The sequence below is a fragment of the Parasteatoda tepidariorum genome, chromosome 4, assembly GCF_982258835.1.
Source record: "Parasteatoda tepidariorum strain Cologne lab strain chromosome 4, Ptep-v5.0, whole genome shotgun sequence".
Lineage (NCBI taxonomy): Eukaryota > Metazoa > Arthropoda > Arachnida > Araneae > Theridiidae > Parasteatoda > Parasteatoda tepidariorum.
Genome location: NC_141758.1, coordinates 43,696,558 through 43,724,234, shown reverse-complemented (window position 1 = coordinate 43,724,234; position 27,677 = coordinate 43,696,558). Strand labels below are relative to the sequence as shown.

The 27,677-nt window shown below is 29.9% G+C and overlaps 1 protein-coding gene across 1 annotated transcript in view; it reads left to right on the top strand.

Annotated features, from left to right (window-relative positions):
* The window catches only part of Gprk1 (G protein-coupled receptor kinase 1), a 144,634-nt gene that overhangs the window by 73,905 nt on the left and 43,052 nt on the right, over positions 1-27,677 (top strand). Inside the window, exon 2 of the mRNA XM_016061016.4 lies at positions 9,481-9,557. Within this exon, the coding sequence (XP_015916502.1) occupies positions 9,481-9,557 (77 nt within the window). The remainder of the gene's footprint in view (positions 1-9,480; positions 9,558-27,677) is intronic.

Genomic DNA, 27,677 nt, shown 5'->3' with positions numbered 1-27,677 from the left:
CGAAACTGATGTTATGCCCTTCAAAACTGTTAATAAATCTTTCAATTATTTTGTATTTTCAATTTAAACTAATATATTTATATTTAAAAACAATTTTTTTAAAATAGATGTCTTTTTTATCATCCTGTGATGCAGAAATTATAACATTTTTAAAAAAAAATATTGTGAAAAATAATAGGTTAATTTTTGAAAAATTTAGTTTTTTTTTAAGAAAAATTATTATTTTTTAATAATGCCATATTTATCCTTATGCAAAAATATTATTTATCAGTATTAAAAGCATATTTATATTTAAAAGATTAGGTATTCACTTTTGTTGTTCAATGAATTATGGAGCTTCAAAAATTATAAACCTTTTCCTATTATATTATATTATTTTCTTTTAATAAGTTATAGTAAATTGTATAAAAAATATCAAATATTTATTGATACATGTAATTATTACGTGTACAATGGTTACACCTACAGAATTTTTACCTTTTACCAAAGTTCAAGGTTTTGGACACTTTAAGACAGTTTTACCCAGTTTAGGACAGTTTTACCCAGTTTAGGACAGTTTTACCCAGTTTAAGACAGTAAAACCCACGTATCCTGTCCAAAACCAGTTTAGGACGTCCAAAACCCCAACCCTGGCTCTTAAATATAGAATATATATCTATATTTTTTTAAAAATTCCTTCAATACATGTTCGTTTAATAATTTGTCAGATAGTGAGTATTATTTTTAAACATTTAAATCTTTAGTCTATTTCATTTTCAGAAAGGAAAATAATAATAAATAAATAAATAAACTTACATTAAAACCATTTGACCATTAGTCAATACAACTTTATTATTTTAAATAAGTAATTAACAAAAGCCTAACAATGTTTCAAAAGCACATTTTTTTTTTCAACTAATAATTTAAAAAATGTTTTATTTAAGTGGACATTTTCTTTTTTTTTTAGTTTGTAATGTATGTAAAATATTTTGTAACAGTTTTATTATTATTTTTAAAAAATCTAAGTCGTTTTTAATTTTAAAATTTTTTTAAATAAAGCTTGTGTTTGTTTTTACTTTAAGGCAAGTCAATCCTTAAGACAGTCTTAAGTCAATCCATCTTTATTTTAATTGAAAAAATTAAGCAATGCTATTGATGTTATAGAATAAATTTGTTTTTTAGAATTAACATTTTCTTTTGTTATAAATTTATTTTTGATTGATTTAAAGATCTCTCATTGATAAATTTCAAACATACGTTAAATTGCGATACATCGCGATGTCTGACTGACGATCAATCACGATATAAAATTTCTTACAATGCCCAGGCCTATTTTTACATAAACAATAAAAATTCTTAAGGATTTTTTTTTAAAAATGTTGTTTGATCACTGGGTAGGTGGCCGTTTTATTTGGCCAGATATTTGACTATTCGACCAAATCACTATTCATTATTCCCTATTTTATAATAAGTAATATATATATATAAACCATATTTGCATCCAATTTTCATTGCCTTTGATTTATTTGACAAATTATTATTTTATAATTTCAGACAATACTTTATTAAGAACAAATTTTTTTTTATCGTCGATTAATTTAGTTCCTTTAATTTCTATACAAGACACAATACTTTTTAATTGGAGAAATTCTAATTCCATCTTTTTTTATGAATGATGTTTCTGATTCCACTATTTTTTGCTGTTTTTTCCCCTTCATTCACAATAAATTTTGTACTTAATGAATTATTTCCATTTTCAATTTTTAGATATGGAATTTTTTCATTTTTATTTCAATTGATCATTACATCCTGCCTTGTCCTGTGTTTCAATATTTATGTTAGCACTTATTTTAATTATCATTTCTGTTTCTCAATTCTTAATTTTAATTAATAAGTTTTCCTTGAGTTTATTTATTTCTTTTTTCCTGATTATTAGGTACTGAATATATTCTGATTTTAATCATTAAATTTTTTATATTTTGTGATTTTAATAAATCTTTAGCTTATTATAATTAGGTTTTACTTGGTTTAAAATAATTGTCTTAACCTCAATAAACTTATATTTGTTAGTTTCTTTAATGTTAGTTTCTTTTTATTAATTTAATGAATTTACCATCTTAATTTATATATTTCTATCTGTTAACACAATTTCTTTCTATTTTTAAAATGGAAAATTTTAATGTTTAATCTGAATTCTTTGAGTTTTTCTTTATATTCTTAAAAGCTATGTGAGGTGATTAAATGCAATTTAATCTTAATTAAATACAGATTATTTGTATTAAACATTTCTTTATTTAGTTTTTTTTAAAATTTTTTAAAGGATGACTGAGTTGAAGAAAAGCTATTCCATTTTTTTAATCTATTATTATTAATCTATGGTGTTTTATTTGATGATAAATAATCATTTTTAAGGTCCTTAATTTCTACAAAAAAAAGTCCTTAATTTTTTTGATAAAAGTCCTTAAAAGTGCTTAATTTTTGCTTTGATAAAAGAGTGGGAACCCTGTATTAGATTCTAGGTTAAGCCAAGCAGTATTTTGACTTTTTAACGGTTTCCTTTATCTTGAGATAAGTTACTCCTTTATTATTGTGTCCTATAAATAAGATGCAAATTTGTCACACCCTAATAAGATTCTATCTTAATCTAAACTATGTTAACGGTTTCCTGAATTTTGATGAGTCACTTCTTTATTGTTGTGTCTTTTTAAGATGCAAATTTATGACAGCCTAATTAGATCCTAGCTTAAGCTAAGCTATGTTTTGGCTTTTTAATGGTTTCCTGAATCTTGATGAGTCATTTCTTTATAATTGAGTCCTAATAAGATGCAAATTTGTCACACCCTAATTAGATCCTAGGTCTAGCTAAGCTCTGTTAGGAAATTGATCGGTTTCCTGAATCTTTAGAATAGGTTAATGGTTTTTTGAATCTTTAAGATGAATTTTGTTGCTACCAAGTCCATTTCATTGATGAATGTTTCTGGGTGAGAAACCACAGCTAAGTTTATAGCTTTACTCAAATTGTATGATCGTAAAACGGGTTTTTAACACGCCTATATAAATCATCCTTTTTTAGAGTCTAGATTGTTTTGACATTTTAACGGTTTCCTGAATCTTAGGGGATAGGTTTTGTCAGATTAATGGTTTTTCTGAATCTTAGGGATGAATTTTGTTGCAATGTTCTGGGTTGAAAAATCACTGCTAAGTTTATAGCTTTACTCGAAATGTATAATCATAAAATGGGGTTTTAACAAGCCTATATAAATCATTCTTGAGTCTAGATTGTTTTAAATTTAACCATTTCTTGAATCTTTTGGCAAGTTTTGACAGATTAATGGTTTCTTGAATCTTGGTGATGGATTTTCTTAGATTATACAACCTAGTTCAATATATTGTGTGAAAAACCACTGTTAAGTTTATTGCTTTACTTTAATGGTGATCGTAAAATAGGGTTTAAACATACCTATATAAATTGAATATTGCTCTTGTTTCTATTCTCCATAGTAGCTTATTCCAAAACAATGTAGTTTTTACAGTAAATTTAGTTTTGAAAATTTATACTTTTGAAAAGAAACTTCTCAACTTGTTGAGCTACACGGATTAGCATACCATTCTTTTTTTCAAGTAATATATTTTTTTAATTGGATAATGTAGAGAGAATTGGTTTATTGGATCGTTAAATAACGTTAGGGGTCTAAAATTAAAATGGTAATAAATGAATTAAACTTGAAGAACCCAATAAGAACTATTTAGTCGGAAACTGCAGTTTGGTATCGCTTTGAAAAGTCCTAAACATATAATACGACTCCAAAAGTTTAATTACTTAGCTACGCGTTAACTTTTTGAAAAGGGGATTAAATCACGATTATCCTGGAGGGAGGGAGAGGCATTTTCATCACTTGAGATGCGCCTCTTTAAAATCTCCAACTGCTCCTTTTGATTATGCAGAAATTCTCCTTTATTTTGAGTCCTGAAAATGCCCGAGAGGAAGCGGGATACCTCTTGTTCTCTTGATGTCAAAATCATCGATCCGTCTCGTGGAGAACGGGAGAACTTTTCCCATAGTATGGAAACTCTAATTTCCCCAACTTTTGTTCACCGGTAAAACCGTAATAGATTTAAAATTTTAAAACTTTCGTGAAAAAGCATTGTAATTTGACTGCTTCATATCTATTGCAATTGAATGAGTGCTGTAGCAAAATTACTTTTTTGAAAGCTTTCGAAGATTATTAATACCACACTGCAGGCTTTTAAACCGTGGATTCCCATTGTTTATTTTCCTACATGTTTTCTAATGCATGTTGTTACTATGAAGACTTTTCTCATAGTATGGAAATCCTAAATTCTCAAGCTTTTGTTCACTGGTAAAATCGCAATGGACTTAAATTTTTTAAATGTACTGCTTCATATCTATTGCATTTTATTTGTTAGATTTGTGAATAATTTTAGAGCTTTCCACTACCCTTTTTACTGGTTTCTCCTTGAAGCTATTTTTTTTTTAAAACCTAAAACTGTCTCTCATTGTTATATTATTAAATTGGTACCTTTATCATTATTTCACATGTGATACCAGACATATCTACGAATGATTTAAACAGTAATATTTGAAGAGCTTAATGAAAAGATTTGCAAATTAATGGTATGAATTCACTGCTCCCCATAGGTTTAGGAACATATTATAATCTGAGAATAACAATAAATATTTCATTGAACAAAGCCTTCAATTAAAAATGTTTTCGTTGGAAAAAAAAACGATGTTTTGTAAACCTTTTCTTGATGCTTCTGTCATCTTTTTACTCGGAACTTACTTTCTCAAATTCACTAAATTTACATTTAACATATTCTTTGACTAAGATGCCATTCAATGCAATTTTTTTTAAATAGTGATTTTGTACTTGTTTGAACATTTTTAAGGCTCTTCAGTACACAGCGTGTAGTCATTTAAAAGTAGTTTTAGGCTTATTGTTGATCACAAAGTGCGTAATACAGGCGTTGATTCTACTATGTTTGCACAAGTTGTTTTTATGTAGGACGAAACGATATTAGCAGCATTTTTTAGTCAAGCTGTAACCTATGTATTACTTATACCGAACAATTTCTTAATCGAATTATGAGCTATCTATGCGATGCATTTAACGAGCAAAATATAAAATCTTTACGAAGATCAATGAATAGTCTTTAATTTTTTTATATCTATCTACGCTTACATGATGAATGTTACAAAATTACTTCTTAAATAATGTTAAGCCGACAGCAGCCAAAATATTTGATTTTACAGAGATTCTCTACTGGGTGCTATGATCGTACACTTTTTTAAAATCAAGCTTATGTAGTAAATAGGAACTGAATTTTTTTTTTTTTTGGAAATGTAGAAAATAGAGAATGCTATTGATGTGCTTAAATTCAAACATCTTTTTTGTTTTGTTTGTTTGTGTACCCTTCCATTAATATTTTGTCCTAACCATCTTCTCTTACTGTCTATCATCAACTTTATATCACATTTTTTAAAAAGTTAAACACACTGGAAATAAAAACAAATTTATGGTTGCCTTAATTACAAATTAAAACTATTTTTTTTACAGAACAAAAATTTATTTTAGAAAAAAGCAAAACAATATTTTTTTTAGAAATATTTTTTTATAGCGTAATAAAGTTAAATAGGCTTTCAAATGTAAATGAAAAAAAAAGAAGAAAAAAAGGTATGACTTGTTTCAAATAAAAATAGCCAACATTTTCTTTCTTTTTTTCTCCTTTGGTAAGGTCTTGTGGTCATATAGTCAAAATTACATCTTCGTTCCATTGAAGTATATAAGCAAATATGGATATAAAAGCTAGTTTTTCTTGAAAAAAAATAAATAAATAAATAAAATATATATATATATATTATAAATCTTATATGTTTCCGATTTCTCTACAACTGTATCGTATGAGTTCTGTGGCAAAATACGATTTTTATACATTCAAGCAACTTATTCAACAAAATATCTTCCCCGTTCTCATATTAAAATAAAACCACGGAGACCTCCAGTTTGCCGCGACTTTGTAATTAGAGTTCTTCCTCTTTCCAAAAATCGTGATAAATCAGGGACGTTTACCGTTTTAATGATGTCGCTAATGTGTGCTAAGTGTTGAAAGTCATCGAGTAGGGACCATCATAAGATAGTTGAGGCTTACGCTAATACCCCAAATACACAGAAACACGTATCGATATAAATCTTCGTTGCTCATGTTGTCTCTGTTTCTGTTAGTCTGCGGTATGTTTGGTGAGGAAATTTATATAGCCTGGCTGCAATGTCGTTATGGATAAACGACTGCGTTTAATGTACCATCCCTGATCGCTCTGCGGGTGAGCTTTGAGTTTGAAGGTTGAGATGGAGTTGATGGCGTGGTGCTAATGGAGTATGGATAATGTTTAAAAAGCTACGGCGATTTCTTCCTTTTTTTTTCAGTTACAGTTCGTCGATGCTGAGGCCTTTTTTAGTTTTTGTACGAGTTGAAACGTTTGAATTTGAAGTGAGTTATTTCATTCACAAACGGAAGTGTAATTGACTTAGTTAACTCGGCGATGATTTCGTTTTGAATTTAACAGTTTAGTGCGATAGTTTGTTTTGATGTCTCATTGTATCTAGGAAATAAAATCTGAGAATAATATAAATGCTATTCTTTCTTTAAGCAAATAGTGGATAATATTTATTTATAAACAATATCAATGAGCAGTGTAATCGACGATTGTTTTTATTATTCATTTATATATTTCTAAATGATTCCCTCATACGGTTATGGATGGCCTATCGGAAGAAATGGTTGCTGAATCGCACGTTCTTAACGAGATAGAAGTCTCAAATTATAAGAAGTATAAGAAAATTCCCATATACAACCCAAATATAAGTATATCTTTCGAGTTGGTCCCTTTCTGTGATGTTTTTTATTTATTTTTATTTTATTTAATTTCTTGCAGGCCACTGCCCGGAAGTTTCCAAGATTTGGCGATTATTCTGCCACAGATCATGATACGGAAATCTCCCCAGAAAACCTAGTATATAATAATAACCAAGCCAAATATAAGAAAATCCCCATCCCTCCCCCGCATTGGTAACAAAAAATTAACATAATAAGTATATGAGCTGCCATGAGTTTGAAAGTGTAAACGTACATGTTTAAAAATTTCTGAATGAAAATTCTTTTCCCGCGTGGACAGCGAAAACTGAAACTGAGTTTTTAGTTTGGGAAGAATTGAAAGGTTAAAAGTTAATAATTCACATCAACAAATGAAGCGTTCTATATTATGTTTTAATTAATAATTTATTTATTGATCAGTGAAATATGTGTCTTAGCCGTGCTGTTACGCTTTTTAAGTATAATAATAAATAAAAAGAAAACGTACTTGAAGAGCAGAAGAAAGCTTTGCTGACAGTTATGAAAGACGTAACATTGAAAGAATGCGTAGGAGACGTGCCGTCATTCATAATTTAACTGTTCATGTTGAAGAACATAACATCGGTTCCATGACCGAAATATGTAGTTTTTTGGGCTGTTCACTTCTAGACAAAGGGAAAAAAAAGTACTTTAGGAATTGTAACTAAATGCAGAGTTTTCTTTGGGAATAAAAAAAGAGCAGGGTGCATCCGCCTGTGCCAGAAAAGGGCACTTTGAGTTCTGAAATGGCACTATCTTATCACAGTTAAAATATATCAAAATATATAATACTATGTATTAACTAAATTTGATCCTCAATTTTTAAGTGATCCTCTTTTACTATTTTATATGTATATCTCACGAAGTAATTCTCACTCATTATCAAAATAACTGAAAAATTTCGAGCTTTTGAAAAGTAATTAAAGGCGAGCAAAAAAACAATCTCGATGTATAAATTTTCTTTAAAAAAAGTAAGCTAAAGAAAAGGATTAATTGATGTACAACTTTAAAGCTTTTTTTAAAATTCATTTTAAACTGAAAATTATGAGAAAGTAAACCTTTAAGTACATTTAATCACTAAAAGAATTATTAATATACTTCCCTTCTAAATAAAAGATGTGAATATCTTTGGAGGCGAATACCATGCGAATTTCAATTATATTACTAGACAGTATGGGAAAAATTTTAATAAAAAGGAATGAAGTTAAATAATTATTATTAACTAACAAATAAGAAGTGAACTCTTCATTGAAACAGGTGGTTAAGAAAGCAACCTTTTCTTGAAAAATATAATAAAAAGCTAGTGTTTATAAGGGATGGCGACTTATTTTCAGAAAAAGGGCAAGCGGGGCATGCCGACCTTCAGAAAAACGCATAGGGAAGAACACTGCTAAACGTTGCCCTGATGAAAGTTTTTCATTGCTTGCCGTTTATTTCAATTTAAAATTTATTTCAATAATTTATTATTGACTTGAAATGTTTTTTTTAAAGAGTAAAAAATTTAAGTTTTAAAAATTTTCATAAGCGATTTATATTCTTAAAATCTCACGCTTGAACACATTTCAAAGGGATTTATCATAGTAGCGAGCAAAGCAAGCATGGTTTGCAAAGCAAGCATGGTTTGCAAAGCAACCATATAGGATTGTATAGGAGTCTTCGGGGGTTGGGAAGCGTCAGCGAATCCACCAGTGCAGTATAATTGACATTTCTCTTCCATTTTTTTAAAAAAATTTTCTTGATAATTTAACTTTTTAAAACAGGCTATTTGAGTACAGATTTCACATTTTAAATACTATGTTAAGATCAATATGTTATTGGTTTTAATAAAGGTAATAAGAAAAAGGTACAGTATTTTCACAAAGTCAAGTACGATTTTTTATTACTAAAAGAACACAGCTAGTTGAAATAGAGTGCAATAGAATAGATACATTTTTATAATTGTATTAATATAGTAAAATGGATAAATTGTTCAAATGAGTACTCAAATACGTATTTTATTATATTTAATTGATGAACATATTACATATAACTAATTCGTTAATCAGTTCACTTATTTATTTGTAGAAATTCAAATAATCTTACATTAAGTGGAAATTAAATGTACTTGGTACACTTTAGGACTTTGTAACTCTTCTAATATCTAAACTATTAAGTTTTAATGACTTGGTTATAAGGTTTTTCGATTTAGCTTGAAAAATGCTTACATTGCTAATATGTAAGATAAGCGGGAAAGAACAATTTATGTCCTCCACAGTTGATTCGGAGAAAAACGTTTTTGCCCTCGAAAACATAGCTTTTCCCCCCCTCCATAGTGCGGCCAATCTTCACTGCATAATAACTCTCGGGTTTTCACATTCATTTCTCAAAACTTAGTATTTTTCAAAAGGCAACAGATGGCGATTCAATTGTCATTTTTGTGAAAAATGGACATAAACCTATCTTCCCTTTTAGTCTTCATATATTACTGTCAGACTTACTTGTAAATAGATTAAGTGCAAAACTGTATTTTTTATACATAAAAAGTTTTATAACTCTAAAACTTATTTTTGTTGTTTATAAACTTAATTTTCTCTTTTTTCTCTCTTCCAGTGTACGTAGTGTAATGCACAAGCACCTAGAAAAAATGGGAGAAGTAACGTTCGATAAAATATTCAACCAAAAGTTAGGTAAGTGTTATTCTATTGTCTTTTCTGTTTTAATTAAATTGCGATTTTGAAGAACTTTGTTATTCTGGCATAAGATTTGATATTCTAATCAAGAGCAGGGGTTAGCAGCATTTCTAAGAATGTGGGATCGCTTTGTGTGATGCACGTGTACCGTGGTGAAATATCCAAATGTAGATGGTATCAAACTTTGTTATTTGCAAAGATATGAAAGAGAATATATTTAGGGCGATGATTTAGAACACCCTGTCCATGAGTTTTCCCTTCTTTATAAAATATCCTCGCAACTAATTGCTAATGTGATAGTTTTTTCAATGGTTAACATAGTAAAATAATAACTTCACCAAGTTAACTATTGAAGAAATAATCATACTAGACGAAATTGAGAAAATAATAACTTGGGGTATAGGAAAATTAAAAAAGTTTAATTTTTATATATTTTGTAATTTTTTGGGTAGTTAGTGGGTAATAAGGCTAATTGGAAATAATGATACATAACGCGTTTTTAACAAGATAGAAGTCTTAAATTTGGATCGTGTGCTCCTTATCAGCTTTATAGGAAAATTAAGAAAATTTCATTTTATTTTGTAACTGTCGGGGCAGTTAGGGGGGTAATTACCCTATTGGAAAGTATGGTTGCTAAATAGCACGTTTTTAATGAGATAGAAGTCTCAAATTTGGATCGCTTTCTACTTCAGCTATATAGGAAAACTAAGAAAGTTTCATTTAGAATATATTGTAATTATCGGATTATATAAGGAATAGTTAGCTACAATAACAGTAATGCGAGCCGCGATGGCTCAGGGGATCGTTCGCTTTCCAATGAGGTGAACCGGTTTCGAATCCCAGCGATGACTGGTCGATACGAATTCCGCATCCGGCTTGCACCGACCACAGTGCTGACGTGAAATATCCTCAGTGGTAGACGGACCATGGGTTAGAGTCCCTTAGCCGTCAAGACTGACCGTGGAAGGTTCTCGTGGTCTTCCTCTCCATGTAACGCAAATGCGGGTTAGTTCCATCAAAAAGTCCTCCAAGAAGGCAAATTCTGGCAGTAACTTATTAATTTTTTTAACTATACATTCAACTAACTCATTGATCAAAAAAAAAAAAAAAAAAAAAAAAAAAAGATTTTTAAACTGTTTTCAAAGATATTTACTCTTTTTCTCAAATAATAACTGCAAAATTGTTTTCTTTTTTTTCCTTTCGCTGACACAATAATTTTATTGTAAGATAATTTGTGGCGCTCTGAAGTTTTCGATCACGCTTTGTGTATTTTATTTTATGCTTGCTTATAATTTATACTGGTTTTTAATTACTATTGTTTAGTACGTGTTTGAAATCTATAAATGTTGATTTAGAAAAATATATGCAATAAAACTGACAATTACGTGCGTAACAAGGCGTATTAAAATTTCTATTTTTAGATTTTGCGAGCTTTAAATATTGAAACTCTGCCATAAATTCGTCAATGGCAATTTATTGACATTCTGTCCTTGATTCAACTGCGTTTTGAAAAAAAACGTATTTTTTTTTATGAAAATAAGTTTTTCTTAAGAGTAGGAGAATTTATTTTATTTCTCTCTTAATAGTTTTTTTTTGAGAGTTAATAATACAATATTTAGAAGAAAAAAATAACCTCGCCAGTTTTAAATTTATTCACTATCAGTACGTTTCTACAAAATAATGTGTATAATATTATTGACTATAGGGTACAAAATGAAACAATTAAAAAAGAGAAATAAGTGAAGTGATAAGTGAAATAATGAAACAATTATAAAAGAGAAAAAGATGAAATTGAAAATTGTGTTAGAAAATATGCGTTGGGTAAAAATCTGTTCAGAATTGATGATTTTACCCTATGTATTTTTGAAGCCTTTTTAAATATTTGATTGCTAAGTTTTAAAATTTTCTATTTAGGAAAATCAGGGCGTTATTTAATATGAGACAGGCTTGTTTATTGGCATAAGGTCCGAGCATAGTAATGAATAATATAATAATTGTACTATAAAATAATCATAATTATGATTATTATAATTATATAACATATGATTATTATAGTAATAAATTATTTAAAAAAATTTAGATTTGTGTGTTCACAGGTTGAGAAATAATTAGCTTGAATAAATTACATTATAGCAACAAATCATATTTTCATTGTAACAACCATCTTTAAGAAAGGTATGATTGTTGTCATATTGTTATCCTGAAGACAGATCTGTTAATAATGATAGATAGTTAATGATATTGCAAATTAGTAGAATATATCATAAAATAATCATAATTATTATAATTATATAATTATATTTGATGATTATAGTAGTATATTATTTAAAAATTTTTTGATTTAAGTGTTCAGGTTGAGAAAGTCTTTCTAACAACAAATCCTATTAGCATTGTAGCAACCATCTTTAAGAAAGGTATGATTGTTGATATTGTTATCCTGAAGACAGATCTGTTAATAATGATAGATAGTTTATGATATTTATCTATTAGTAGACTATATTCTAAAATTATTTAATCATTTTATTAATAAATAATATAATGAATAATATAATAATAATATTATAAAATAACCATAATTATTATAATTATGTACATAATTATATTTGATGATTATAGTAATATATTATTTAAAAAATTTTTGATTTGAGTGTTCAGGTTGAGAAAGTCTTTATAACAACAAATCCTATTTTCATTGTAACAACCATCTTTAAGAAAGGTATGATTGTTGTATATTGTTATTGTGAAGACGAGATCTGTTAATAATGATAGATAGTTTATGATATTTATCTATTAGTAGACTATATTCTAAAATTATTTAATCATTTTATTAATAAATAATATAATGAATAATATAATTATATTATAAAATAATCATAATTATTATAATTATGTACATAATTATATTTGATGATTACAGTAATATATTATTTGAAAAATTTTTGATTTGAGTGTTCAGGTTGAGAAAGTCTTTAAGAAATAATTAGCTTGAATAAATTACATTATTACAACAAATCCTATTTTCTTTGTAACAACCATCTTTTAAAAAGGTATGATTGTTGTCATATTATTATCCTGATGATAGATCTGTTAATAATGATAGTTTATGATACTGCAAATTAGGGAATATATTATAAAATTATTTACTCATTAGAATAATGAATAATATAATAATTATATTATAAAATAATCATAATTATAATCATTATAATTATATAATAATATATGATGATTATAGTAATAAATTATTAAAAAAAATGTTGATTTAAGTGTTTTGGTTGCGAAAGTCTTTAAGCAATAATTAGCTTGAGTAAATTACATTATAACAACAAATCATATTTGCATTGTAACAAACAGCTTTAAGAAAAATACTGACTGTTGTATATTGTTATCCTGAAGATTGTTCTGTCAATATTGATAGATAGTTTATGATATTGTAAACCATAAAATAAAAATCGCGCAAAAATTTCTTAAGTAATGCTCTTTCATTATCCGTTTCTTGAGTAATTTGATTAACATTAATTTATTTTTTCTTTGTTTGAAAAGACTTAACTTTTTCTGGTTTCCCCTCTTTACAAAACAGTGTTCTTAATGTTTTTAGGAACTGCATTTTTAGAGGAATGCAAGATTATATTTTTGTTAGGAAAGAAAAAAAATTGTGATTAGCACCTCTTACGTAAGTTTTTCGTTGTGTTTTGATGCGCGAATTTCTTCTATAATTTAAAAAGATTAAATCATTCCCAGTTCTTATTTTACATTTTTTTTATCTAATTATTTTAATGCTTTTAATCTCTGGAAAAGAATTTCAGCTCTTCTTGGAGATTTTCTCCTCAGCATAATTTGCGAAGTGCTTTTATGTTTAAGTATTTTTATGCAATATAATTGTTTTAAGTTAAATATTTCTTTTCACTACTGTCTCTGTATTTTCGAGGCAAGTGGAAGTTTCTGGATTTTAATTTACTGATTAATGATCAGATTTTCATCAAAATATTTAATATTTTGTGCTATGGATTAAACAAAATTCATTACATTAAGCACTCGTCGTTCATTTATTTGAAACTAACTGAATACCAGGGTTATGATTTTACCCAACCCGAAAAAACCCCGAGTGGGTTTTTTTCAAAAGTGCATTTTATTATTAACAAATCAGCTCTGGATATTTAGATTGTAATAGAATAAAATAAAAACTGCATACATTGAAATATTTATCTATCCATTACTTCTATATTCTGTGCTTTAAAAATTTTAATTAACCTTCTTAAAAACACATATTATTAGAAACTGAAAATAATGTACTAAGGTATTCTCAGAAAAATTTGAGATACTCATTCACAACAGATACTAATGTTCTAACAAGATATAATATATACAATATTTTTAGAATCACAATTCAATGAAATAAAAAATTATTTCTGAAAATATATCCAACATATTATTTCCTCGATCTGTTAGGATCATTACATACAGTTTTAAATGGTACTTTTAAAATCAGCACCTTTGAACTGGTGAAATACTTGCTCTAGAATACTAATTCTGAAGTATTCCTTGTTGTTGAGATTCTAGAGTTTATTCTAGAAGCTCTCTTTCACTGTACTTACATAGGACACAGTAACAGAGTAGGTAAATTTTACGAAGATAAATGAGCCCTATTGCTGTCAGTAAAAATTTTATTGCTAATTTATCAATGTAAATTGCATGTATAATAAAATGTGTTAATAATTATGATTATTAATGGCGTAATTAGTAATTCAATTCGCGGTATTCTTTAATGTATCAAGACTAGGACTGGGCGATATAAGAAATTTTATATCGTGATGCATCGTCAGTTTTGCATCGCGATATAGCGATGTATCGCAATATAGTATTTTAGAAATTCATGTACTTGTAAGGCGCATAAAGTCGGATTTCTATCAAAACTTCATACTTTGATTGATTTAAATCAATTTATGAATTTGATGTATATGTTTTGCTTGAGAAAGATATTAATGTTATATTTTCTAAAAATGATCGCGCAAATAACAAAAGGTTTCTTAGTTTAAAAATAAATAATAAAAAAATAAATAAAATTGAAATTTATCAATATATTTACCTAACAATATAGAAAGAAAATTTGAAAAATAAGTTCGTTAAAAATTATTTGTATGCTTAAAACAAAGTGCTAAATTAACTAAACAAAAACAAAAAAAAACACTTTTAAAACAACACTATTTTTTATCATTATTTCACATAAATAATAAAGTCAAATTGAATAATTACCGAATTCTGAACGAAAAAACAAAGTAAGGTTTAATTTCTTAAAAATAAAAACAAAAGAATTATGATATTCGATAATATATTCAACTGACAATATTGAAAGGAAATTAAAAAACACGATTATACTCTTTAAAGGAACGAAGTGCTAAATGATTTTAAAAAAAGAAGTAGCAATCGCAAACATTACTAATTTTTTTGAATAAACAAAGTTGTATAGTAGTTTTGAATAAACACTTATGTCCAAATCCAAAAGAGGAAAAGTAAGTTTTGTTATAATTTTATTTATAAAAATGAAAACAACTAAAGATTTATAAATTTAAAATCAGTAATAAACCCAATAAATTATTATTTTATCCGAAAAGTTTTTAATAAATTAAAATAAAGTAAAAAATAGCCTAACAAATTTAATTACTTTTTAATTTAATTCTTTATGGGCACCTTAAATTAGATTTCCGTTTGTAATAAATTCAATAATGTAAAATAATACTTAAACATATAATATCAAAATTAATTTTCACATTTAAAAATAAAAAATAAAGTTTTGTTTCAAAAAAAAAATTACCTAATTAATTAAGAAACACTTCTTTATATATTCTTTTCAATAATAGATTACGTTTAGAACAAGGTAACGACGGCTATCGCAAAGTCAGTCCCACTGAAAATAATTTACAAGAAACGATATCAAGTCGCGTCAAAGAAGAAAAAAAAACTAAGAGGTGCGGAAACGAACATGCGAGATCACGATATATGTTCTCAAAACTGATTCTGATTCTACCGCTCATCAATCAAGGCCGTTTCAATATAACGATACGTACATCGTCTTCCCCAGCGCGAGTTGGCATCGGAACGTAAGAGATCCTTGCGTTTCTTGTATCGCTATATCGTATATCGCTATATCGTTCGTCTTCTTTACTCGACGGCTTAAATCAGATTTCTGATGCATCGCCTGGAACGAAAGTCGCTGTATCGGCCTGCCGATACAGGCTTTAAATCGATATGTCGCGATATATCGATTTATAGCCCAGTCCTAATCAAGACTTTATCTAAGACTAAAAAAGAATTTAAAAACAATGATGAAAAACTCAATTATGTTTGAAAAAAATCAATTTGTACTCTGAAAAAATTCATTAAAACCCCGAAAAAAACCTCAAATCACGGTAAAACTCCAATGGGTAGAGTTTTTTCTTAAAAAACTCTTTTTTTTCTTCACAACTCTGCTGAACGTATGGGTCATTTTAAAGTAAATAATTCGGTGTTGATCATCACTACGAAATTTTGTCCAAATTTGGAAGATAAATACCGACACTATTAATAAAGCTGAAAGAATTCCAATAATTTATTTATTTATTTATCATAATTTAATGTCCTGCCTGGCGGCTTTACGTTATTAGATTTAGCAAATTACGTATTTAGATGTTCATCACACCAAAATAAAGATTAACTGTAAAGATCAGTGTGTCATTTGGTATGATGCTTTTGCTCGATGTCAACTCATGACTGTCAAAATTTACCGCTATCTAGCAATTTTTTCTGGTACTTATCCTTTTTAAGCGGCTGCAATTTATTACCAAAGTACTTATAGCAAGTATCTTAGTACACATATTAGTATATTTTGTATCTATTTAAACAGCACCCATTACCACTATACCAGTAGTATTTTTTATCAAAATTTTAAATGATCAATCAATCAATAACTTATGACCATTTTTAACCCTTCCTCTAAACCAGTGTTTCCCAAAGTGTGGTACGTGTACCCCCAGAGGTACGGGACAAGTTTAGAGGGGGTGCGCGTTCTTATGCAAAATATCTTGCAACAAACGAAAATTAAAAAAAAAAAAATCTATTCAAAAACAAAGCTAGCCATGAAAATTTACGATTACGTATTTTTTTTTATTGGCTATTTCTTACAGAGTTAATAGTTAATATTTAGTGGTGTCAACTACCAGTTGTGATTTTTAACTTTTGTGCAATTTTTTTATAGTAAAAAATGTAGAAATTATTGAGTTATGCTAGTATTGACTGAACATGACATCTTTAAGTTAAACTAACTATTTATTCAGTATACTACAAAAAGAAAACAAAATGGAACGACGATCGTAATATATATAAAAAATAATAAAGAGCACGGGCTTCATAGGTGAAAGTTAAATTATTAGTGCGGATGTGCTCCCAGATTTCCTAAATATGTAAATACCAATGTTTTTTCTTTCTTATTAACACATCTACATCAATACTTTCCCTTGTTAAAAAGAGAAAAAAAAACTAAACTACTAATTTCTAAGTAACACTTAAATGTTAAGAGTTCATAAGAGTCCCATCTTTTCACATAGCTTTAAAAGTCTTGGCTTAGGCAAGGGCTTCGTCAATATATCTGCAGTTTGCACCTCCGTTGAGATCTGCTGCACACTAATTTCTTCTTCTAAAACCTTTTCACGAATGAAGAAATGTTTTATACTGATGTGCTTCGTTCTACGATGAAACTTGGGATTTTGAGCCAATCTGACCGCTGCACTATTATCAACAAAAATTGTTGGCACTTCTTTCAAGGAGGAAATTCCATTGAAGAGTCTTTTAAGCCAAATTAATTCTTTCGCGGCTTCATTTGCAGCAACTATCTCAGCCTCTGTGGTTGATATTGCAACCATAGGTTGACGCTGACTTAACCAAGATATAGCCCCACCTGCATGCAAAACTAAAACTCCACTCGTCGATCTTCCTGTCTTCAAGCAGCCTCCAAAGTCAGCATCACTAAAACATTCAAGAATTCCGGGTTTGTAGCCTGATTTATAAATAATACATTTTTGCTTGGAACTCGCAATGTATCTAAATACACGTTTTACTTTGATAAAATCTTCTTTGGCAGGATTTTCTAATTTACGTGACAAAACGCTAATAGCGTATGCCAAGTCAGGTCTAGTGCCCATCATAAGATACATTAATGCACCGACAGCTTCACGATAAGGAAATACTGTTTTATTTTCTTCTTCAGTAGTGCATGTTTCTTCCTCTTTCAAAATGGGTGTATGAACTGGCCTACAATTACTCATACCAAACCGCTGTAGTATCTTTGTGGCGTAAGCTTCTTGTCCAATTTTAATGCTTCCATCATCAAGTCTATAAATTTCTACTCCTAAAAAATATGATGCTGGCTTGCTTGTAATTTTGAACTGAGCTTTCAACTGATTTATGAAGTCTCTTGACTCTTCTTCGTGAGTAGCAGCAACTAGTCCATCATCTACATAGAGAGCTACGAGTAGCTTTTTATCTTCTTTCTCCCGAATAAACAAACACTGATCCGCTTCATTAACTTTAAAGCCAAGGTTTAACAGGAATCTACCAAAACATTTATGCCAACAACGAGAAGCTTGTTTAAGGCCATACAAACTTTTCTTGAGTTTGCATACATCGTTGGTGCCATTAGTGTAACCTTCAGGTTGATACATGTAAATGGTTTCCTCTAAATCACCATATAAAAAGGCAGTTGATACATCAAATTGTGTAAGATGCATGTTCTCACAAGCTGCAATACTTATTATTGAACGTACAGTTCCTAACTTAGTAACTGGACTAAAAGTTTGATTGTAATCAATACCCTTTCTTTGATTAAATCCTTTAATCACAAGTCTTGCTTTATACTTATCTATAGTACCGTCAGGATTTTTCTTGATACGAAACACCCACTTACAAGGCAAAGCCTTCGCTTTCTCTGGTAAAGGTGTTAATATCCATGTTTGGTTTTCTTTTAGTGATTTGATTTCCGCATCCATTGCTTTTATCCAACAATTATGTTCTTTACAATTGATAGCTTCTTCGTATGACTCTGGCTCATTTGAATATGATATGAAGCTTTCAGCTGCCATTACATAGTCTTCAAAACTTTTAGGCTGTTTTAGTTCACTGCGATTTCTCAGTTTCATGGTAAATAAATTTTCTCTATTTTCACTTTCATTTTCTGAACTCATTTTCTCTTTTAAGTAATTTTGATCTAACTTTCCCTCATTTTCAGCTTCTGTAGGTAACTGACTCATTGTATCAATCAAAGGTATTACTGCAGAATCTACACAATTAGTTAGAGGTTTCTCATCAAATATTACATCTCGAGAACAGATAACATTATTGTTTTCCTTTATCCAGATACGATATCTTTCATCACCATCATATCCCAATAGATAACCTTTTATAGCTTTCTTATCCATTTTTCTATTCTTCTGTCTTGGTATATGGACATAGCATGATGATCCTACTATTCGCATATGTTTTATTCTGGGTCTTTGCCCCATCCATAGTTCATAAGGACTTATGTTTGGTAATGAACTTTTTCCTGTTCTGTTTAATATGTACACAGACGTATTTATCAGTTCTGCCCATAATGATGAAGGAAAATTTATTTCTGAATTGGAATTCCTCAAAGTTCTTGCCATTTCTACTAAAGTCCTATTCTCTCGCTCACTGCCACCATTCTGCTCAGGCGTATAAGGAGCTGTTAGTCTTTGAATAATTCCACCTTTATGTAACATTCTTCTCACATTTTCATTATCGAATTCTCCTCCATTATCACTTAAGATCTCCTTGATATTGTGCCCTAGATTTTTGGCATGTGCTAACATATTTTCAAGAGCTTGGGTAACTTCTGATTTCTTAAGAAGATAAAATACATAGCGAAATTTAGTAAAATGATCTTTAAAAACTACAAAATAACGATACTTTTTAAATGATTGATCAAAAGGTCCACAGACATCTGTTGAGATAAGCTCTCCCGGGCTTTTGGTCTTCTGTCTATTACCAAATTTTAATCGATGAGCTTTACCGTATATACATGCTTCACAGAGTTGATTGTTAAATTCAACTTTAAGTTCCATTTGCTTTTCAAGAACATTCTTTACATCGCGTTTGTCTTGGTGTCCCCAGCGCTCATGATATAATTGCAGAATAGAATCACTTGTGGTAACTAAGTTCACTTCCACTGGATTGTTTGGAATAAGAACTTGCATATGTGCTTTATATAAACCACCTCTTACATTTCTTGTACCATAGAGTACAGTTTTGTTACCAATTTTTAACCAACATTCTTCCGTTGTTGATATGAATTTACTGTTTTCGTTTCTATCCTGTGTTGCTAGTACTGAAAATAAATTTTTCTTAATATCTGGGACTAACCAAACTTCTTTAAGTTCTTTAAATTGTCTCTCACCATTAACTTTTGTCATAATCTTTAAAGTGCCTCTGCCTATAGCTGGTAGTACCTTACCACTTGCAGCAGTAATCCCATGCGGGGATTCAAAAACTTCAAAACTGGTGAAAAATTTACTATTATTGGTGACATGTTTTGAAGCACCATTATCTATAAACCAATCGTAGCTGCTTTCTTCAAATGAAAAAACTTCTTCGTGAAGAGCTAATAATGAATTATTTGCAATAACATTATCTCTATCTTGAAGATTTTCATTTTGCTTTGGCTTAGCTGGCCTACCATCGGCATTCCACTTTCGACAATTTTTCACCCAGTGACCATTTTGATGACAGTAGTTGCACTTTCCAAGATGTCTTTTACTTTTAAAAATCGGCTTGGCTCTAGTTACTTTTGCTTCTAATGCTTCTTGATTTAATGATTCACTAAAACTCGAATCTTTCTTTATCTCTCTTTCATGAGTACATAACTGTGTTGTTAGTTCATCTAGAGTTCTTTTTTCATCATTCAAAAGTAGCCAACTTGATTTAAAGGTACGATAATTGAGAGGAAGAGTGTCCAAAATTTTGCAAATTAACAACATTTCTGGTAGCCGGTTTTCACTTTTACTCTCAAGACCACTATTTAAATCATTCCATAAATTTTTGAGCTTTGATAAATGAGCTGACATATCATCATCTGACCAACTAAATTTAAAGAATTGAAGACAAATGCTATAGAGCTGGTTGTCAGAAGAATCTTCAAAAATTTTCTGAAGTTCCAGCCAAACTTCTCTTGCGCTATTAAATCTGATTACCTTTTGTAATGTGTCTTCTGTCATGGAGTTGGTTAACACCATCATCGCACAGTTATTTGCCTTATTAAAATCTCTGAGATCATCCTTATATTTTTTTTTTGTAGTATACTGAATAAAAAATTAGTTTAACTCATTCATTTTTTTTTTTATCAGTAATACACAGCGTTACGAAAAATTTAGAAGGGGTACACAAAAGTCATAAGTTTGGGAATTACTGCTCTAAACGAATAACTTTCTTTGTTCCATTAATTTTGATTTTTGGCGCAGAACTTTTTTTTAAATTTCAATTACCTTTGATTTTAAATTATTTAGTTTATAAAAATACGTTTTAAAAGCGCAACTAAAAATAAAATAAACTCGTGATTTGACAATAACTTAATCGATACTAATTCAGTTACGTAGGCCTCAAATGCTACCCTCTGATCATTGAGCTTTTCTGACATAACGAATAAAAATAATTAAATGTTAGAGAATGTGAGAAATATTCCTTTTTTTTATGAAATAGAACTGTAATCTTGCGAACGTCAGTGATATTATCTTTTAAATATTTATTAAATAACCATATTAAATAATCAATGAGGAAAATTCATTTTTCAATAGTCTCTCGAACTGATTAAGTGAAATATTTGAACGATTTTTAGGATTGGGGGCAACAATTTCCCTATATTCTCGCTGTCAAGATTCTGGAACAAAAGGTTCTGGAGTTCCGAAAGAAAGAAACAGACACCAACTCTTCATTTTATTATTATAAATTAAGGGACAGTAAAACTAATAAATGTCTTTACCTTATTTATTGTTTTTCAGCATTATTATTCGTTAGTAAAATGTGTTTTGACCCTTGCCTTAGTAGCTGTTTTTGCCTTCCTCAGCCTATCCCTTTGGGCCAGAATAGCCTAGTTGCGAGTGCGTTGGGTCCATGTCCAAGAGCAGGGTTCCAACAGGTCAAGGAGAACAGGGAAAACCTGGAATTGCAAAGGAATTTTATTTTAACTCCAAAAATCTAGGAATAGTCAGGAGAAATTGTATTTTTTTTTTTTAATTTCACAAAAACCTGGGAAGTTCCTATATTATACCTGGAAAATAACCAGTCTTAAAATTGTCAGTAACAGCAATCAGTTATTGAGATTCGAGCTAAGTAATTCTATCATCTATTACAATTATTTGTTATAAAAACTTCACATTTTAGTCAACTGAAATTGAATTCAACTGAACACTTACTAATTTTGCATTTTTTATTACTTATTTTAATAATTTTTTAATCTTTTTGAATCTTAAGGTATAAAACTTCTTGTACCATGTTAAATTGCGTAATTTTATACTCTTTAGATAGAAATTTTTTTAAAAAAAATAAATAAATAAATAAAGTAAAAAAAAATGATAATAATGATTGAGTGAATCATTCCTGAGAAATAAATGTCCAAATAAGGAAGTCTTTTATGTATATTTAATTCGGGTTGTCCCATAATGATCACATTTAATATGTATTTTCTGAATCTTTGTCAAAAATTAAGTGAAAAGTAGGCATATTAAGGAGTTGCAGATTAATACTTAAGCAAAAATTACCATAATAAAAACAAAAATATTGTAGGAATAAAATATATTACGAATTATCGAATACAGGTCTAAAAAAATCAAAGCTTGTTTGATTGCTGGCGGAAACAGAGAAAAATGGATCGATGGTTGAAATATTGTTCCACGATAAATATTGTTTCACGAGGCAATCAAACTGGTTTTGACATTTTTCGTCCCCCTCTTTCTCATCCCATAGAGTTTGATATCATATTCCCAGCATAAATATTAATTTGACTTCATTTTTGACAAATTTTCTAAACATATATGTAAAGAGCGAGGATTACGGAACACCATGTATGAAGTTAAGCAAATCAATTCCCACCATAGTATATTAAATGAACCCTATTCCTAAGCTTAAGTATTTCTAAACTATTGAAGTTAAAAAAAAAAAATCGGGCTCCAAAGTGTCCTGCGGCAAAATGTTGGTTTGTATTGTTTATATAAATTCTCCTTGAAAAATTTATTTTGTTGCCATTTCGACTGAACAAAATAAAATGTTATCTGCAAACTCTATTTAGAATAAGTCTATTTTCAGTAGAATGCTGAATTCCTTCAGATATAATCTTCTTTGTTTTGCTGATTCCGTTGTTTGATACTGATTGATTTTGCAGGATGAAAATTTTATGCATTGCTTCATAAGTCGTAGTAAAATATATTTTATCGGTTGTATGTTCTTTTCGCTCATTTTTTTCTGTTCTTTTATTTTTTTCAAAAAATAATACCTCTTGAAATTGGATTAAATTTTTCCGGATTGTATTTTTATCCTTTCACGAAGAGTAAGTAAAATAGAATTTCGTTTTGTTTCGCTTAAATAGAATCTTTCCATGAGCGTTTTTTTTCTTTTCTTCCTCCATCTTCTTTCGTAACACTACAAATGTTTCTTTTCCAGTATTTTAAAATCCATTTAACTGTCTAAAGACTTTTATTGCTTTCTTATGAAGCTTAAAGTGAGGTCTCTTATAAACATTTAACTTTTGGTAATTTTTAGTACAAGCGAGGTAATTGATTGTTATTTCCTGATATATTTAGATAATTTTTGTCAATAAGTCTAATTTGTTCTACACTTGGTTCTTTCTTAAGACTTACCATACTAATATTAATGTGATATTTGGTATAATTCAATATGAACTGATTCTGGAACTGTCAGTATTATTTGAGGTGCTTATTGAACTTTCCTTTATGTTTTACTACCAATAGCCATTCAGTGCTTTGATGTTTTTTATTAATTTTATTAAATGGTATGCTATTATAGCTCGAAAAAGAGCCGCGATGGCTCAGGGGATCGATCGTTCGCCTTCTAGTGAGGCGAACTGGGCTTGCACCGACCACAGTACTGACATGAAATATCCTCAGTGGTAGACCAGGGGTCTGTTTAGAAGACGGATCCTTCACAAAATAATTTATCCTTTAATCGGACCCTTCACAAATTTGTTTATCTTCATTATTGTTTTGTTAATCAAATAAACCCTCCCCAGGAAAAAAAAAGAAAAAAAAAGAGAGAAAGACGGGTGTAAACGAACTAAGTTTTGTCTTCGGCAGACGCTTCTTCCATCATTCCTCAGAAATGAATATTCTGTGATAAGCAGTATAAGGCTAAATCAGTCGAACTTGGATAATTCGAAGGGCAAGGGGCCTCTGCGAAACTTCGAATTATCCAAACTTCGAATTATCCAAACAATGTTATTTTTATGTCTTAAAATAATTACTCGTAACAGAAATTGCGAAACAAAGATTGTTTATTAATTTTAAATTAAAACGTTACAATTTTTTAAAATATTTAGCTATATCAGATTGCTTTAAAGGGCTTGCTTGATATTTTCTAACAAAATCTTCAAGAATATTTATAGCTCTAAACACAGCTTCACTTACGTCAGATTGTCCTTCTGCATAGCGTCGATTGGTCGATATTCTGATAACTGAACGACTGCGTCACTTGAAGTTGGAATTGGGTATACTATAGCCTACGTCACAGGTTGTGTTATTCCTACTAAATTTAACCCATGAACGGCATTTTCTGCGAGCCTAACTTCAAGTCACAAATAAACAAACGAAGTGTTTGATCGTTTAAATAGCTGCTCGCCAGATTTTATTGCATTATGAAGAAAAGTAATTGATATTCGATTTTTGATTAATAATTGATTTATGTGGATAGTGGCATAGAATTTAGCATTGCGTCATGGTAAATGTTATTCCTACTAAGTGGAAGTAGTTGTGTTTTTTTTATATTATACCCAATTGGCCTCTGTTCTTCTACCTCATCTTCAATATCTTCTTCGTCTTCTGTTGTAATATTCTTATTGTTTAGAACTTCAGATAGAATATCTTTATCCGATAATTCTCCACAAATGTTTATATTTTCCTCCATACTGACGTAATCATCGAACGGAATCCTGGGTGCAAGTCTTCCGTCCCCAGGACGGATTTCCGTCTTTCGAAAATGTCCGCGGACGGAAGTAAGACGGAAACAAGACTGACTCGAAGACGGAAATCGGAATTTTTTTTTTCTGTCCATAAAAATATTTTTTAGGTCTACGTTATTGGTCTATTTTCTTATGTCCTGTTGTTATTTTATCAAAAGACAGATGAATAAATATTTTTTGTACGGTATTTAATCTTGATGTATTATGGTAAAGCTTTCTTAGATAGTTTGCATATGTCGAGGGGGTATTGTGTATGTTAGGTATTTCAGTCAAAAAATTTTCAGTCTTGGCCTTTTTTCCAACTTACACCCATGACGGAATATTGTCTTCCCATGCAACTGGGGGAGGTAAATTTTCTTCATTGAAAAGATCGCTCGGGACAGTGTTCCTGATGAATCCTGCCTTCCGAAAACAATTTGCTATTGTTTTTTGGCTGTCTTTGGACCATGCATTTAAACACATTCTTGAAACTTCGAGGAGATGTTGAACGACTAGACATCTGTAAAAATGCTTCAGATTTTTAATGATGCCTTGATCCATTGGTTGCACCACTGATGTCATGTTTGGCGGGAAAAAAACAACCGTGATATTTTCCATAGTGGGTATCGATTTATGAGCAGTGCAGTTATCAATAAAAAGGATGATTTTTCTGTTTTTTCTTTGGTATGTGCGATTTAGATCAAGTAGCCATTCTTCAAAAATATGCTCCGTCATCCATGCTTTTGTGTTAGAAAGGTATTCTATTGACTTTGATTTGACATTTTTAAAACACCTTGGATCCTATCATCAGTAATGGTAATTTCTCAGTGCCATCCATGTTTGATCCTACAAGTAAGGTGATTCTATATTTACTATATTTTCCACCACTACATTTTTCACCTTTAAAAGTAAGAGTCTTTGCACGGGTACATTTGAAAAAAAGTCCTGTCTCATCGACATTAAAAATGTCTCTGTCCTGTGTATACTCAATAATTTCGGCAACTTTTTTTCCCACTCATTTGCTGCACCTTGGTTCACACTTGAGCTTTCACCACACACAGACTTGAAAGAAATTGCATTTCTTTCTTTAAACCCGTCTAACCATCCGGAGCTTGCTTTGAAGCTGCTGTTACCTAAACTGATGGCAAATTCTTCAGCTTTTGCACGTACAAGAGTTCCACTGAGAGGGATGTTCTTGTCCCGTGCTTGTTTAAACCACTTTGCAACACATTCGTCCACGTCAGGATAATCAGGCTCTCTAGCTCGCTTGCGATTTCCATTAGATTATAAATTCTTGCTTTATTTTTCAAAAGAGTGTTAGGCGCTATTCCAAACTCTTTTGCGATGATGCATTTTTTTTTACACCCTTTTCTACTTCTCGAATTACAGCAATTTTTTCATCGAAAGATAAGGTTTTATACGGGACACGGGGCTTACTAAATGACATGCTGGTACTGAACTATCACTACAAAACTAAAATCACAATGTAGAAAACTCAAGTAATGTCGACTACAGTCCTAGTGTTTAATGCCGTGATTATACACCAGTTTCCCAGAGTCGGATGCAAGGTGATCTCATGAAAAAAATAAACGCACCACTATTGGAGGAACACCTGTCAATCAACTGCCCGATGGCCTTTGCAGGACGACTCACATAGACATAACTTTTTTCAAGATCATGAAGACTCGCCAAGTCGGTAAAAAATTTTTTCTCCTCTGCTCCGACCAATGACATGTATGCATCCTATCACGTGATTCGAAATACCCTTCCCGTCGTCCTTTCTCCCTCCCCCTTGTCAACTCTAAAAAAAATTCCATAATAGCTGAAAATAACCAGAATACTTTTCAAAAATAACTGCATTTAAACTAGATTTAGTCATTTTTGAAAGGGTAAAAACTTCGAATTAAAGAAGTTGGATTTGGAAATAACCAAGATTTTTTAGCATTAACTGAATATACATGTGTCTAGGGAAGTAGAAAAGCTTCGAATTATACACAAATTCGAATTAAAGACGTTCGAATTATCCAAGTTTGACTGACATATATTTGTATGTTGCATTTCTAATTCAGTTGCAGCAATTGCTGTTTATTTTTGAAAATATAATTTTTTTAATTAAAATTTTACAGTGTTGAGCATAATCTTGTATCTATTTACAATTTAAAAACTCCTTGAAAAAGTTTTTTGCAATAACCGGATCCTATTTGCACAAATTCACAAAAGCGGACCCTGGTTGAAAGAATGTGACTTAACGTTTATTTTATATTCACAAATTAATTTTTTTCACAATTTTTCAAAACTGACCTTTCACAAAATGTCTGGACAGATCCCTGTAGACGGATTGTGGGTTAGAGTCCCCTTCGCCCCTGCCGCAGCAATAAGCGATCACGATTCAGTTCTATATAGGCCCCTTACAGATCTACAATATTGGGGTCTAAATTTTGTAATATTGGTCCTAGATGGAAATGATTCTTGTTCGAATACTCATTCTGGGACCAATATAAAAAATTTTGGCATCCACTGTCTGTCCCTCGGTACATGTTCTTATAGGACCCCATATCGAGTCCAACTAGGGCCGAAGTAAAATTGTTGCTAGGTTATGTACAGAAAGGAGAAATGCAATTGAAATGTTTTTCGGCAGTTATTCATCATTCGTGTCACATGCTTACTAGTGAGGCACCGCTGGAAATTTCATCAATATAAATCTTACCGTTTTGATCAATATTCTGTGACATATTGATCAAATGTATGCATATACATTTCTATTTGCCTATCTGCTATTCGTTTTCTCTGTAGCTTCTCAAAATACTTTAAATGTTTTGCAATATTTAATTGCATCGATAGGTTGAAGGAGGTGTAACTGTTTTCTTTTCACTGCTGAGCTAAGGGAATAAAATAAACTTGTAATTATTAGT